At 31.4% G+C, this 16,199-nt stretch overlaps 1 protein-coding gene across 1 annotated transcript in view; it reads right to left on the reverse strand.

Annotated features, from left to right (window-relative positions):
• Nucleotides 1–16,199, reverse strand: part of LOC107449387 (semaphorin-1A) — a 561,149-nt gene that overhangs the window by 152,277 nt on the left and 392,673 nt on the right. The window contains exons 3-4 of the mRNA XM_043039234.2: nucleotides 15,269–15,365; nucleotides 3,767–3,812 (exon numbers count right to left, since the gene is read on the reverse strand). Of these exons, the coding sequence (XP_042895168.1) occupies nucleotides 3,767–3,812; nucleotides 15,269–15,365 (143 nt within the window). The remainder of the gene's footprint in view (nucleotides 1–3,766; nucleotides 3,813–15,268; nucleotides 15,366–16,199) is intronic.

Consider the following 16,199-nt stretch of genomic DNA (forward strand, 5'->3'; position numbering starts at 1 on the left):
AATTAAGTTTTATATTTTATTTTATAACCGTCGTTAAACAGCCACCCCAATATTTTGGGTTTACGACTACTAATGTTCAACTCCGTAGTCTTGTAGTTTTGAATCCAATCCAGAAGACTAAGTAATTCCTGGATCAAATACTGGGATAAATTTGCCTTCGTGGGGGACTTTTTGATGGAACAAACCCGTATTTGCGTTACATGGAGAGGAAAACTACGAAAACCTCCCACGATTAGTCTGCGGCAAAGGGACTCCAACCCATGATCCGTTTACCAGTGAGGATATCTTACGTCAGCATTGTAGTCGGTGCAAGCTGGATGTGGAATTTGTATAGACCAGCCATCGTTAGGACTCGAACCCGGTTTACCTTATTGGAAGGCGAACGCTCTATCCCCTGAGCCACCACGGCTCAACAAATTAAGTTTTTTTTATGTATTTTATAACCGTCGTTGAACAACCAACTAAATTCAGGGTTTACGGCTACTAAAGTTCAACTCCGTAGACTTGTAATTTTCAACCTAATCCAGAAGACAAGTGAACTTCTGGATCAAGTATTAGGAGAAATTTACCTTCACGAAGGACTTTTTGATCAACTAACTCGCATTTGCGTCACATGGATAGGAGAACATTAGGAGAACATAGAAGACAATGAAAACCTACCATGGTTAACCTGACGGCAGGGAGACTCTAACTCATGCTCCATCTACCACTAAGGATATTTTATGTCAACACTGTGGACTTTTCGAGCCGGGTGCGGAACTCGAATCGACCCGGATCCTCTCATTGGGAGGCGAGGGCTCTATCTCCCTAGCAACCACGGCTCAACAAATTAAGTTTACAGTCAATTTGACAAAGAAAAAATTCCAAAAGATATGAGCAGTGTTCTTTAGTTTATTAACCATAAATGATATTCTGTGCAGAGCCTTTTCATTTCTTTACCCAAGATGTATATCTTTGAGCATTTTTTTAGTGATTTTCCCTCCTGATAGCTTTGGACACTTAATCTTATAAAACGGTGCATCCGTATCTACATCAAATCGACAAATATTTAGAGAATTATCAAAGGCAAACTTTAATATCTGGGAGTTGAATCTGATATTTTGTAAAATGTAAGAGGGGTTATTTAATTCGCTATTTATCGCTATAATAAAAGTATTCCGATTTCTGGAGCCTTGCAGTTAAGGGAAGAAAATGTCGTATAATTTCGGAGGGTAGATAAGTTTGGCGCCATTCCGCCAACATTTCAACAAACTGTCGGTCCCTTGATGCTATCGAGGAAAATGAAAGTTTTTCTTTTTTTTCTTTGAAAAAGTCAGAAAAATCTTCTTGGTCATGTGTATTGCATAAAACATGGGGGAGGGGTGAAGAGACCAAGGTTTGGTCTTGCATTGCTGCTGCAGACGATATGAGGAGGTCTGAAAAGAGTTTTCATTTCTGTAACGACGCACCAGGGGGGCATCAGGTGTCGTTCACGTGACCCTCTATTTCGGCCAATTGCATGCCGGTCACGATTTGGAGGGTCACTTCCGAAAACGAAGCTTTTTCAATTCCCCTCCCCCTCCTATCAATCGATCAAGCGGATCACCTCAAGAAATAAAATAATAAAAGAAAATTCCCATAAGGTATCCTCCTTCATCTAAGTTTGAAATTTGGAAGTTGAGGCGGGATTTTCATAAGACTGGAAAACGTCAAAAAAGATGAAATCAGGAGCCCCTAAGCGAGATATATTTCTTTTCATAGTTTTTTTTTCTTCTATATTTTACTTCAACTGAAAAATTTAAAAAAAAAATTTGTTTTAAAGTTTCAATTTTCATATTCATACTACACCGATGTAAGAAATTAAGACAATTTGCGATTTTAATGAAATTTGATATGTTGTTGTTGTAGTTCGGAAACTCAATTATTTAAATCAATTATAACATTCATAACTTTAAAAACAAGAAAATTATTATTTCATTTATTTATTTAATATTTTGAATATTTTTACAGAAGTTAGGAAAAAAAAATTAAAATCATTTTAATTTTTAATTTTCATATCTTAATGCATTAAAACTTTTAATGCGTATAACAACAAACTGTATTTGGCAACAAAATAAATAAATAATAAATAAAAAATATTCAAATTAAAGAATAAAATTCGAATGAAATTCTAATCAACAATTTCCATCGAATACTTATTCACGTCTTACTATTTTCCAAGTCGGTAATAACAAATATTAAATTTATAGAATATCCATCTATATTCATTCGACAAACGGTCTCAAAAAATATATCCTTCACTTTCAACGAGAATATAAAGAAGGTGGAGGGGGGGATTCACCCCTGACCCCTCACCCATCTTTTCAAAATCTAATCTCATTAGAGATGAAGCGAGAGATTATAATGAAATAATGAAATTAAGGTGCGAGGGAACGGTAAGGGATGGGGGGGCTTATGAATTTTAAAACGCGCGTTCGACATCAGGGGAGATGAGCGTCAGGGGGGTGGGGAAGAGCAGTTGTCAACATGCAAATTAGACCCTTGGGTGAGAACGACGAGGTTGACAAGCACCGATGATGACGCTCACTTCGTTAGGGATGAATTTATGAGGGGCCCCCCATGGCAGAGGGGGATTTTCTTCTCAGACAGAAGATGAAAATTGCTCACCCATTTACTTAGGAGAGATAATTTATGTCGCGTAAATCTTAACTTTTTTTTCCCTAAGGCTCTTTATTTTTTTCCCTAATAAACCTTTTTTTTTATCAGGTAGAAGGCATTTTAATCAGGAATTTGACGCTTAATTGGACATCAATCATCGTTGATGTGGAAATTAGCATTGCCGACGTGATGGGCATAATTGTTTCAAGGTATTGATACTCAATTAAAATTTTGAGTGTATCAAATAATTATGGATGTTGCTGTAAGAGTGTATCAAGAGTTGATATCAATGCGCCTCTGTGTGTGTTAATTAAAATTTTACTGACATATATCAGACAGATATTATTATATTATAGTTTGTAAATCTAATTTAGTAATTCGATTTAAGTTGAAAGCGTTAGAAGCCTACAAAATATTATTAAAAGTCGCAACTATAGCGAGTTGATCCAGGATATCCGAATATGATTTTCGGATATTCACTACTCTGATGTTACCTCGAATTTGCCACATGGTTTTGCTCGATTAATCGTATTAGATACCACATTTCAATAACTGTTTGCAATTATTTAAAAAATTAACAATATTAATCGGGTTAGTTAGGTAATTGAAATATTAAAATGCTAATATCAGCATTATCGAAAACTTTTTTATAGTTTTACCAATAAAATTAAGCATCTGAGATTTTCAACTTGATGTGTATTTCTTTTAATTTAGTAAAATGTTATAGAGGTTATGTGGCGTAACTACCACTACAAATATTAAATACCAAATCACTAGTATATAAGACATGTTAACTTGATTCTATTTTGAGGTACATTTTGATAGATGAAGGTTGACAGTCTAAAATTAAATCAGTTACAAACTTAGTAACACTACTATATATATTACTATGTTCGTATATTTATATAAGTATTTTAGTACATTAAAGTTCTATATACTCTATGTATATCAATATACGAACTTTAAAATACTATGTATATTAAATTTCGTATATTACTATATGTTCGTATATTACTACTTGTTAAAATTAACTTCATGTTGTATATTACTTTATAGTTAGTTTTATCAAACGTTTTCAAATTTAAGAAACATATGAATTCGGATTAAAATACTTTTACTAAAAACTCACCTTTTGTTCTTGCAATGATTGCAAACTGATGTTGTACACAATATTCCTATAAAAAGGAAAAAAGTATGTAAGATAAATAAACAGAACACAAATCAATACAAAATTTAAATCAATCTAAAGCAACTCTCGGTGAATTGGCATTGTTTCCCAGCTTTTGATGATGTTCAGAATTTTTTTAGTAACATATTACTATATTTAACATACTTAAGACAACGTTTAAAAAAATTTCAATTTTAATAAGTTTTCGGTTCATATTGAATCGGTTTTGATTGGTAAATAAACGAAAGCTGAAAACCAAATGTTTAACCTCGTCTGTGGATTGAGATACCTAACAAATTACATATTGATTTTGCGGTTTATTGATTACTAAAATTAGCCAATCTCGTCTGTGGTTCGAGATACCTAACCAACTTACATATTGGTTTTGCGGTTTATTGATTACTAAAATTGGCCAATCTCGTCTGTGGTTTGAGATACCTAACCAACTTACATATTGATTTTGAGGTTTACTGATTACTAAAATTGGCCAATCTCGTCTGTGGTTTGAGATACCTAACCTACTTACATATTTTGCGGTTTATTGATTACCAAAATTGGCCAAATACTTCCGAATGCAGCACTCAATTAACAGTAGTATGCCTTCGGAAAATAAATGCAGAATTTATCAAAGTCAATCAGGAAGCATCAAAGAGGGATTAAAGACTGCTACGTGCTCCAGAAATAATTTTACCCGATCTATTTCTTTTCTACCCCCTCATTTTTATGGTCTTTCACTATCATTGAATTAAAAGCTCTGGGATAACCAAGGCAACGTAAAATCATCATCATTATATCAACCAAACACTTTATCACAGGCATACATAGCTTTTATCACTATGATAACCAAAAAAGAATTTGATTGGTCAAAGTTATTTTTAATACCCAGTGCAATTTATAAATTAAATGAGTGTACTCAAGCTCAGTTTTGCACTAACATGTAAACAGGCAAACTGCAGTACAATGAAAAATCCATAGATTTCATCCAATGTCAAGAATGAAGGGACAAGCTTGAAAAAATTCTCTCGGATTCAGCGTTCAAGCGTGCATATGTTACAAACCTTCGGAAAACAAATACGGAATTTATCGAAGTCAGTCAGGCTACATCAAAGATGGCTTAACAGGAGCCACGTGCTCCAGAAACAGTTTTATCCGATCAATTTCCCTTCTACCCCCTCATCTTTCATGGTCTTTCACTATCATTGAATTGGAAGCTCTTCGTGTATCAAATGCAACCCAGTATCCCAATCAATAAGGATGCAGCGGCATCGTTAGAAGGGGTGGCTGATAGAGGAAAAGCCAAACGATTAAACACTCTCCAACTTATTTAATCGTAGCTCACTGCCTAATCTCGGCTATCAAATTAAGTTTAAGTAATCGAACGCCGCGTGCCGTGCAGGGAAGGTCATTCGGAATCTTAACTATGCAGTCTCCTCCGCAATCTGGGCACATTCGTCTTCACTGCCCCCTTTAAGAACTTCATTACTTAATGGGAAAGGGGGCAACACATGGGGGATGAGGATCTTAAATTTTAAGATGCTACCTCAATCTAAAGAGAATGCTATTGTTTTGTCTTTTGGGGGATTTGGCAATACCACAAAGCTTGGGAGTGAAGATTATGCGCGAGTATGTTACGAGATAAAGGTTATTGGAAAAGTAGTGTTTTTTTCATTTTGATTAACATAGTAGATTGTTTTGTTTAACATGTAAATTACATGTTTTTGAAAGGAGAACGTTTCAGAGTACTTTTTTTTTTCATTAACTACAAATGACTATGTTTCGACGCAATTTATCACAAAATTATTTGACATTTTAACAATATTTCTTTCAAAAAAATTTATCTACTAATTTCTATGTTACCATTGGGCTGTATAGTTGTCTCTAGTTTAAGCAATCAATATAAAGATAATCATATATTTTTTTTAAAGTACACTACCATACATCAATAAAACAGTCAACAAGGTGTTATGGTACATAAGACAGTAAGCAAATTATAATTGGAGTAAGGCCTACTACGTACATACTCCAATAGAAACATTTTGAACATATTTTCAAGAAGGTTTTGACAGTCAGGTCTGGGTTTTGTGTTCCTTTCTACAGCAGGAGTAACACCAGCAGCTCTCAGATAGGTTTCGAAAGTGGTTTCTTGGCTCGTAGGGGTTGTTCTGACTCGTCTCAAAAGAGTTCTTAGGGTTTTGGTAAGAACTCTGAGAAGACCACGGAACACGATTTATATAAATATTGTGATACCATAGATAGATTAAGGCTGCATGGAAGCAACATTCGCCAATTCTAGAAAACAACCAGAGGGTAAGCGAAAACCAGATTGTCGAAAATGCCCATGTTTGCGTTGAAGTTCAATTTTCCAGGAACAACATGCAAAGGTGCTGGACTACACCACGAATTAAAAAAAATATTTCAAGCGGATTGCATGCAAATCTGTTAGTGATCCGTCATTTTTTGTATAGTGAAGTATATAATAGAGCCAAAATTCGAGTTTGGCAATATGGAAAGCAGAACTAAAGCTTGTGTCAAACTGTTTGTCATAAATGCGTATAGCAATGCGATTGTAAGAATAGAGCTTTTGATGCAAAATTTAGCGAAGGATCGGGTGAAATTTTGGTAAGATACGAAATAGAATTCATGCGTTTTAGGAAAACAAGAGCAGTTGGGAACAGAAGTTTTATACTTTTAGAGCAGATAAAAGTAATTGTAACATGAAATTAAGTGCAGTATAAAGAATTATATAAATGCGATTAAATTTTCCGTTGTTTTGCTGAAGAAACAAAAAAAAATGCTTTATTTTTAAAAGTATATTTGGAAAAATTTGTGGTAAAATATTTGATTTGATGCATTGGATAAGGTGAAGTAGGATCCAAACATGTTTAAAACAATGTTGGGGAAAAAATGGCTTTTATATTTTTTAAAAATGCAAGAAAAATAACACAATCAACTTCCATAACACTTTTTTGAGAAATAAAAGAAAACTTTAGGTAATTCTGTGGAGCAAAATATCGATTTTAAAAATGTGAGAATATCAAAATAAAATCTCACAAGATACGTAACTTTTTCTAAGAGTCCAAAGAATACTTGGTATATTTGTGTGCCAGAAATACCAATTTTGAAGAGGTGAGAAAAAATAAAATCTCACAAGATACGTTACTGCTTCTAAGAGTTCAAAGGATACTTGGTATAATTGTGTGCCAGAAATACCAATTTTGAAGAGGTGAGAAAAAATGAAATCTCACAAGATACGTTACTGCTTCTAAGAGTCCAAAGAATACTTGGTATAATTGTGTGCCAGAAATACCAATTTTGAAGAGATGAAAAAAAAACTTTGAAACTCCACCAGATACTTAGCAGCTTTTAAGAGTTCTAAAAACACTAGGGGTAATTTTGAGTAAAAACTGCTAATTTTGAAGACGTGAAAAAATTAATTTAGTAGATTTAGAATATTCATACGATAAAAACACAATTATCATTCAAGTATTTTTTGTAAAGCTAAATAAACAGGAAGTAATATACATTTAGAAACTGTATCATGGTAGAAAATATTTCAAAACAAACATGCGGGCAAAATAAACTACAAAATAATTGAAGGATAAACCGAAGAAAATTAGGAGCCAGTTTTTTAAATTTATTTCCTTGTTTTGAGAGCAGGGTCTTCATTTAAAGCCGGAGGCCGTTGAAACTGAATAAACGTCCACAAATATTCCTTTAAGCACTCTTCATCAGAATGCGAACGACAACTCAAAAATCTCAAGAGACTAAAACAAGAATAAGAAAGGAGGCGGAGCAATGACAATTAAGAAACTTTACAGTTGAATTTATTTGTTAAAAAGAAAGCAACGAAATGCCGAAATAGGGAATTGTGAGTGTGTAACCTAGGGAAATAAATTCCTTTAAATGAAAACGAAAATACCTCGAAGGGGAAATTCAACGTCACAATTCAAGAAAAGGGAAGACGCGTAAAAAAAGCTAATTGTTGTTATTCGACGCGTTTTATTGTGAGTATAAGCATTTTCTCGTTTGCAAAATCCTTCAAGAGTTTTAAACTGCAATGAATTTAAAGAGTTCGTAAAGAAAACACATTTGATTTACTTTGCATTAAAAGTTCTCGATTAACGATGTTTTAATCAACGGATCTAGTTATATTAAACAAACTTAAGCAATATTTATGGTTGACACGTCTTTATTTGAATAAAAGACATATTAGATGAAATAAAATTTTGGTTCTTTAACTGAATTGATTTTCAATTGTTAATGCTGGAGATTATTTTCAAAATGTTTGCTTTGAGCAAGAAAACGTGACTCATTAAGTAAATGAGATGTATAATTGCGCTGTTGAAAAGAGAACTATTTCGTAGAGTTTTCTTAATTGGAATAAAATATAATATTAATCATCAATAATCTCTCAAATGCGAACATACAGTTAAATTTTCGATAAAAAAAATTATATTATTAATACATATTCTTCAAAAATAAGTGAATTTTAAAACCGTTTATAATTTTGAAGATTAATCAAATGCATTTTAATTTTGATTCATTGTGTTTTATAAAAATATTAGTTTACTTTCTTCAAATTTGTTTATGTATCTTAGAGATTACCTAAGTATTCAAGTCGGGTGTCCAAACAAGGAAAACGATTCGAAAAATCCATTAAAGAAAAACAATAAAAGACAGAACACTACAGTTTGCAGAAAAAACTGAGTTATTCATCCAAACTTAATTTCAAAATTAGCTATAAACTTAGTGAACAGTTGGCGCTGTTTACTCAAAAAACTATAAAAACCTTTTTTCCAGTTAAATGTCAAACTATTCCAACTGAAATACGTGGGAGATCGTGGTATCCAAGGCTAGAGTGCATATTTTCTGCAATATATACGTGATAAGCCGTGGTGGCTAAGGAGATAGAGCTCTCGCCTCCCAATGAGGTGAATCGGGTTCGTATCCCATCGATTGCTGGTCGATACAAATTCCGCACCCAGCTCGCACTGATTATAGTGAGACTTAAAATATCCTCAGTGGTAGACGGATCATGGGTTAGAGTCCCCCTGCCATGAGGCTAACGGTGGGAGGTTTTCCTCTCCATGTAACGCAAATGCGGGTTAGTTCCATCAAAAAGACCTAAACGAAGGAAAATGTCTCCCAATACTTGATCCAGGAGTTCCCTTGTCTTCTGGATTGGGTTCAAAATTACAAAGCTAAGGAGTTGAACAGCGGTAGTCGTAAACCCTAAATTGGGTCGGCTGTTCAACGACCGTTATAAAATAAAATAAAAATTTGCACTGGTATTGCACCATGTTGTTGCTGCAAATAGTAGCTTTCAAAGATTTTTTTTTGTTAAAACCACCATCTTTTAAAAACTTGTTCCTGATTTTTAAGTTTGGTGAGAAGTAAAATTTTGCTTTCTCAGTAAAAACGCAGATAACAATACATAACTATCTTTTTACCGTTTTTCTTGATTCCAATTTAGGTCATTTTTTGTAAAATTTTAAGAAATATCCATAAAATTACGTATAGTTTCAAGGAGGTTTTCAAAGATATGAGTAGGTATTCCTGATAAAATAAAAATAAAAATCGAGAAATTTTAGACAAAACATTCTTTTAAAAATAAAAGGCTACCAAAACTAAATTAATAAAAGCAATAATACGGATCTTATTCATAAACCATAAACGCAATGAGCTTCCCTAACTCATAGGGTAACAAAATAATTTAAAATTTTATTTAATGAAATATAGATATTTCATCAAAGGTGATAAAATAAAATAAAATTATCCCATTTATCTCTATTAAATTTTTCACCCAACACTAATCATAATCCAAAAATCCAGACACACTTCCATTTTCCGGTAACTTGACACAAACTTCAGTAAAATTTGGGTCGTCATATATTCTAGAAAATTCAAGAATCATTCTTGAAATTTATTCCTCTATGCAGGACTACAGAATATTCTAAATTTTCTCACCAACAACTAACGAGAGAGCACCAAGGAAGGCCGATAATTAATCAATAGGCAAGCGGCTAGAGTAACTGCTATTGATTAGGCCACCAGACCCTTGGGAAACCATGGACCACCCTTCTTTCTACGAACACCACCGGTGTCTTTCGTTAACTAAGATAATTGGGACATTCATTTAATGTATGGACGTTATAGAGAGGAACAGGATCTTTGCAGGATTTGATGGCTATATAGAGGACGTAGATTGGGTAATCCAATCAAAGAGAGTTTGATGAGATAATATATTTTAAGTTTTGGGACACTCCAGAAAAGTTTGATTAATAGCAGTTTACTGATTCTTAATTTATGGTACTATCACTATGAATGTTGGTTATTTATTTAAATATATAATAACTGTTTGGTTTAACCTTCGTAAACAAATTTTTTGTTTATCAAATCATTATTATTTTGAAACGATAATGGAATACATCTTGTTTGGGAATTAGAAGTTTAACGGTATAAGCAAAACAATCTCGGTTTTCACACATTATTTTACAGGAAAAATAAACAAAAACGAATAATAATACAGGGTGCGTAGCCAAATTATTCAACAAAAAATAAGCACCTTTTAAGCACTCTAATAATATTTTTAAGCACTTTAAAAGAATATCACAATTAGGTTGGAAAGTTTTTGACAATTGACGGTTTTATCTCGTTTTAGCAGTCATGTCAATAAAAAAAATTCTTTTGGCGTTGTTTTTGAGAATTGTCACAATTTTTGAATCATGTAAATCGAATGGCGTTTTCATAAGCTGCGGTCTGACGATGCGCCGAATTAGATTGGGGTTGAATTAATTGTGAAAACGTTGAATAGAACAATGTGGACAGTGTCCTTCTGCATAATTAGTAGCTAAAATAATCATGGTAAAGGAAAAATCTCAATTTGGAAAAGGGAAAATTAAGCACTTTTTAAAAACACGCAATGAAAAAAGTACCTTTAAGGACTTTTAAAAAACGAGAATCGAAAATAAGCATCTTTAAGCACATTTTAAAAACGCTACAGACCCTATAATAGCTCTTTTTAGGTGTAAGCATAAATTGTACTTAGAAGAATTGGAAAATCTGAGTTTCATAAAAATATTTCACCTTTCGTTTCGCAAAATCGGAACTACTTAAAATGATAAAAAAAAAATTTAAAAAATCAATCAACTGAAACACTTTGCCCAGCAGAAATAATTATCATCTCTGATATTTTCGATCAAAGATTGAAACTTATAAAAATATCAAACATAATCTTTGCTTAAGGTTAAAATAAATATATTTACAAAATCTTTTTGCCAGACAGGAATAATTAAAATTTTTTGCACTTTTCAATCAAAGATTGAAACTTCTAAAATTATCCCACATACTCTTTGGAAAAATAGGAATTTATGGAAAAGACAAAAATAAATTCATTTACAAAAACACCTTGTCAGATAAGAATGAATAACACACCTGATAATTTTTGATCTCAAGATTTTAACTTATAAAACTGACAAAAATATACCATATAATTTTTGGTAAAATTGGAACTTCTTAAAAAGAGTTTTAAAAAAATCATTCCACAAAACATTTTGCCGGGAGGAATAATAACTTTGATACTTTTTGATCAACGATGGAAACTTATGAAAGCATCCTACGTTAACTCAGATAAAATAGATTTTCTATAAGTAGGATTAAATAAATAAATCTGTAAATAACACTTTGTCAGATAGGAATAAACAACACCTCCTCTACTTTTTGATCAAAGTTTGAGACTTATAAACCTGATAAAATTATCCCACATAGTGCTTGATAAATTTGATTCTTCTTGTAAGGATAAAAATAAAAAAACCAATCAAAATTTTTAAAAATAATCATAAAAAAAATTATCAACACAACTTAATAACAAAATGACATTCTTCTGATACTTTTTGATTGGGAAATGGAACTTATAAAAGTGATAAAAAGATTAAACCATGATTTCTGGTTAAAATTCAAAATCTTTTTGAAGGGATAAAATAAATCATTCTTTAAAAACACTTAGACAGAAAGAAGTAACAATTCTGATACTTTCGGATGAAGGATTGAAACTTATAGAACTGATAAATACTGTCCCACGCAATCTTTGGTAAAGTTGGAACTTCTTGAAAGGATAAAATAAATCAATCTTCAAGAACACTTTAGAGGACAGGAAGAAAATAAGAATATTCATGCGAATAATCCATTTTCATTTACAAATGCGAGTGTGAGTACTTCTTACTTCATCTGTCTTGAGAAAAGCCAATTAAGATTACCCCCATGTTTCACCCAAACTATCGGAAGTCTTCTTAAGATTCAAGAAGGATCAACAGATGGGGCAGACAGATCTCGTATTTAACCGACATCCGGGAATTTTCGAGATGGAATTCCCAAGACGGATTTTCTCATCCGGACAGCAAAAAACTGCTTATCAAAGCCCCCAGATTCATCCCTATCTTTTTCTTGAAGAGGACATTTATAGGATATATTTATGCTCGGAATTTACCCTTTTTTTCCCTTGGAGAGTTACTCGAAACAAGAATCGATAGGGAAAAATGCAATGAGATAGGGAAGTAAAAGGCATAATTTAAGAAACTGAATCGGGAATCAAGAGAGGGTTTCCTGACTGATAAGAGGGTTCGAAATCATTGGTTCATGTTCTTATGCCGACCCGCCTTCAGCTTTCTGAAAGGTTAAAATATCGTTTGGGTCCTTGGAACTAGGCACAAGAATGCCCAAAAGGTTGAGAAGTGCTTTGAATGTGGGGACAATATATTCCATTATTAATGGGTCTGTGGTTTGCTTCGTATGGTGCTCATACGTTTGAGATTAAGTTAGCTTGACAACATAAAGTACATTTTTTTAAAAATAAATAATGGATAAACGAATAAATATTATGCTTAAATGAGAGTACTGTTCTAGAAACTGGGTGTCCCCAAAATGATCGACGATTTGAAAAATCAACAGTAGAAATATTAAAGAAGATGAGAATGTGCAGTTTATGTTTTGCTTGGGAAATCACTTTGTTCATTCAGACCAAGTTTTAAAGTTAATTACAAATTAATTCAATAGGTAGCGTTGCATATTATAAGAACTGTAAAGCGATAATGTTTCCAAATACCCATCATCGGCAGCAAGAACGTCGTGCTAATGACAAAATTAACAGACTTCCGTTCTACTAATTTAGTTGTCTGATATGCATTAGAAATTTTGTTTTATTTTTCTCCAGACAGTGACACCATTAGTTGATGACATTGTAACTAATTTTTTAACTTTGTAAAATGAAACACTTCGTTTTCTAAGCAGAACAAATTTCTACGGTTTTTCTTCATTTTTTTCTTTAACTGTTTCGTGTCCTAAGCAGAACACATTTCTATGATTTTCTTCCTTTTTTCTCTAACTGTTTCGTTTCCTAAACAGAACACATTGATATGGTTTTTCTTTCTTTTTTCTTTAACTTCTTCGTTTCCAAAGCAAAACATATTTTTATGATTTTCTTCCCTTTTACTTCGTTTCCAAAGCAAAACATATTTCTATGATTTTCTTCTTTTTTCCTCTAACTGTTTCATCTTCTAAGCAGAACAAATTTCTACGGTTCTTCTTCCCTTTTTCATTAACTGTTTTGTTTCCTAAGCAAAACAAATTTCTAAGATTTTCTTCGTTTTTTTTTTCTTTAACTTCTTCTTTTCCAAAGCAGAACACACTGATATGGTTTTCTCGCTTTATTCTTTAACCTATTTTTTCCTTAAACAGAACAAGTTTCTATGTTGTTTTTTTTCCTTTTTTTAACACTGTGTTTCTTATAAGCAGAACACACTATACGATCTTCTTTCTTTTTTCTTTTAACATAATTTTTAATTCAATTATTTTCGTGACTCTTAGTATTATTCATGTTTATTTTAAAAAAAATAATTTTAATTCAAAATAAATTACTGCTATAATAGAATCCATTGCTCATTATTCACTTCAATTACTTTCAAACAGAAATGTGGTTAAATGTGTACATTAAAATATCGGTATTGCAAATATGGAATATTCAAAGAGAAATTAGCATTGTTAAATTACGTAAAAAACGTAAAACACAAACTTGATAACAAACAAATGTATTTTTAAATTTGATTTGCTCTCTCATGCTGCATAGGCAGTTGTTCAATACATGTTCCAAAAATTTATATCAGTGTATTATAAGTACATTACCTTAATATTCCAAACGATTAATGAAGTGGACTAGGCCTGCACACCCTTGTCTGACGAGCAGCAGTGATTGATGTTAGTTCGTTCAGTGCTGAACTCCAGGCAATTTCATTTAGAAAACGGCCTAAACTTCTATCAGACGAGCTTAATTAAAAAAATCGTTTTCATAGCAAGCTTCTATTCATACTATCTCGAAGAAACTTTCGTTCTATTTCTTATTTTTCTTTTTTTTTTAACCAGTCGGTTATGCATCCTCTTCAGCGCACTCTTTCAATTAAGNTGTTGTTGTTGTTGTTGCTAATTCCCATCTGGTCTGACGGGGTCAGACCAGATCAATGAATCCGTTGACATTCAGAAAATCCGAAACCAGAATGGGAGAGGAATGAATGTCATTCCAGTCCAGGGCTAAACAGTTCAAGATGTGCTCAGGTGATGCCTGGTTTTGTTGGCATTTAGGGCAAAGAGGAAAGATTTTTTGATTTGCAGAAAATGTGAGATAAGAATATTTCATTATAAATTCTATTCGTTTTAAAATAAAATGCAATATTTTGGAAGGGTTTGAAAATTTAAAAAAAAATTCAACATCGAATAGAACATAAAATAACTTTAAAAACATAATTTGTCCAATATTCATTATAAAAGTCATTATAATTCTAATTCATTAAAGTATCTAATAAATTAAAATACAAATGATATCCCGTTCCAAAAATATCAACAAACAAATACAAAATAATAAATTTTGACCTTTGCAATTTTAAATTTTACATTTTAATTACAAAAGCATTTTTTTTCAAAATTAAGGTTAGAACATGAAAATACTGAGAAATTACAAAATGGGTGTATATTACTAAATTTAAATATAGGGTATATTTCCAAATATTTATCGATCCTTTTCACAAATAATCGTAGGATTTACTGCCAAATAAATCAGACCCAACATGGTTTATTACCAAATAAACCTACAGAGCATATTTTTCAAAGGTATTTTTAGGATCAATTATCAAATATTTTTATAGAATCCATTACCAAATAAACACATAGGATAGATAGCCAAATATACTCATAGGTCTATTATTAAATATACAAATAGGATCTATTTTCAAATATACAAATAGGATCTATTTTCAAATATACAAATAGGATCTATTTTCAAATATACAAATAGAGTTTATTGTCAAAAGGCAACTCGACATAATTAGAAGTTTAAAATTTTTTCATCTGTATTGTAATTATTTGCTGCGAAAAAAGATATAAACGTAAAATAAGTTATATAGAAAAGTAAAGAATTACCTAGCTCCAACCAGTAAGGAGTCTCCATCCTGCTCTAAAAGTTTAAAGTAATCGCTGTGTGATTCATTTCCTAAAAATCTTTGAAGGTCAGCTTCATCTGAAATAAAAAAATTATATTTTAGTAGAGTTTTAATAAATTAATGCTAAAAAGTTATCGTAAATACAATACTTAATAAATAAAAATTGATTTACTAATACGATTTATAACTACATTTTTAAAATATTTTTTTTTGATTACCTGAAACAAAAATCGATAATTGATTTCAAAATTTTTCCGATGGAATTTCATGAAGCGAAACTCTGGAAATTCCAACGCATTATTTTAGAGCTAAATGTACAGATAATAAATGCACATAAATAAATTTGTTAACAATAAAATATTTTGCATTTGTTTCTTTCATATATAGAATTGACAAACCAAAAAAATTCTGAAAAAACAAAGAACCGAAATATGTAAGTATACGCACATTTTTAGACATGCTGGTGCAAATTTTCTTAAAAGAATTTAAGATTATGTTATAATATCGCTGAAAAGAAAGCCATATTTAAAAATGTTAATTAAACCCAATAAATAATGACTAAATAAAAAAATTAATAATATGTTTGTTGATTTAATTATAAACATAATATTTTCCCCCTATATTTAAAATTTTAAAAATATTCATCTGTTTTACTTTATTTAATAATAATTAAATTTTTTCATTGGCAAATTACTCACAACATTGTGGAATAATTTACACCTAATATCGTGGAATAAATTTTTGATTATGCTGCAAAGAAATTATTTGAATAATTAAAAGGAATTGCTAATATAGACAAATGGTATTTGTATCACAAAAGATAATGCACCCTTTATATAAAACTCATAGTGATATAATTGAATATATTAAATAATTTTAATAACTATAATTATTTATTAGTTGTTATAACG

This window comes from Parasteatoda tepidariorum, chromosome 1 (assembly GCF_043381705.1).
Source record: "Parasteatoda tepidariorum isolate YZ-2023 chromosome 1, CAS_Ptep_4.0, whole genome shotgun sequence".
NCBI classification, from domain to species: Eukaryota; Metazoa; Arthropoda; class Arachnida; order Araneae; family Theridiidae; genus Parasteatoda; species Parasteatoda tepidariorum.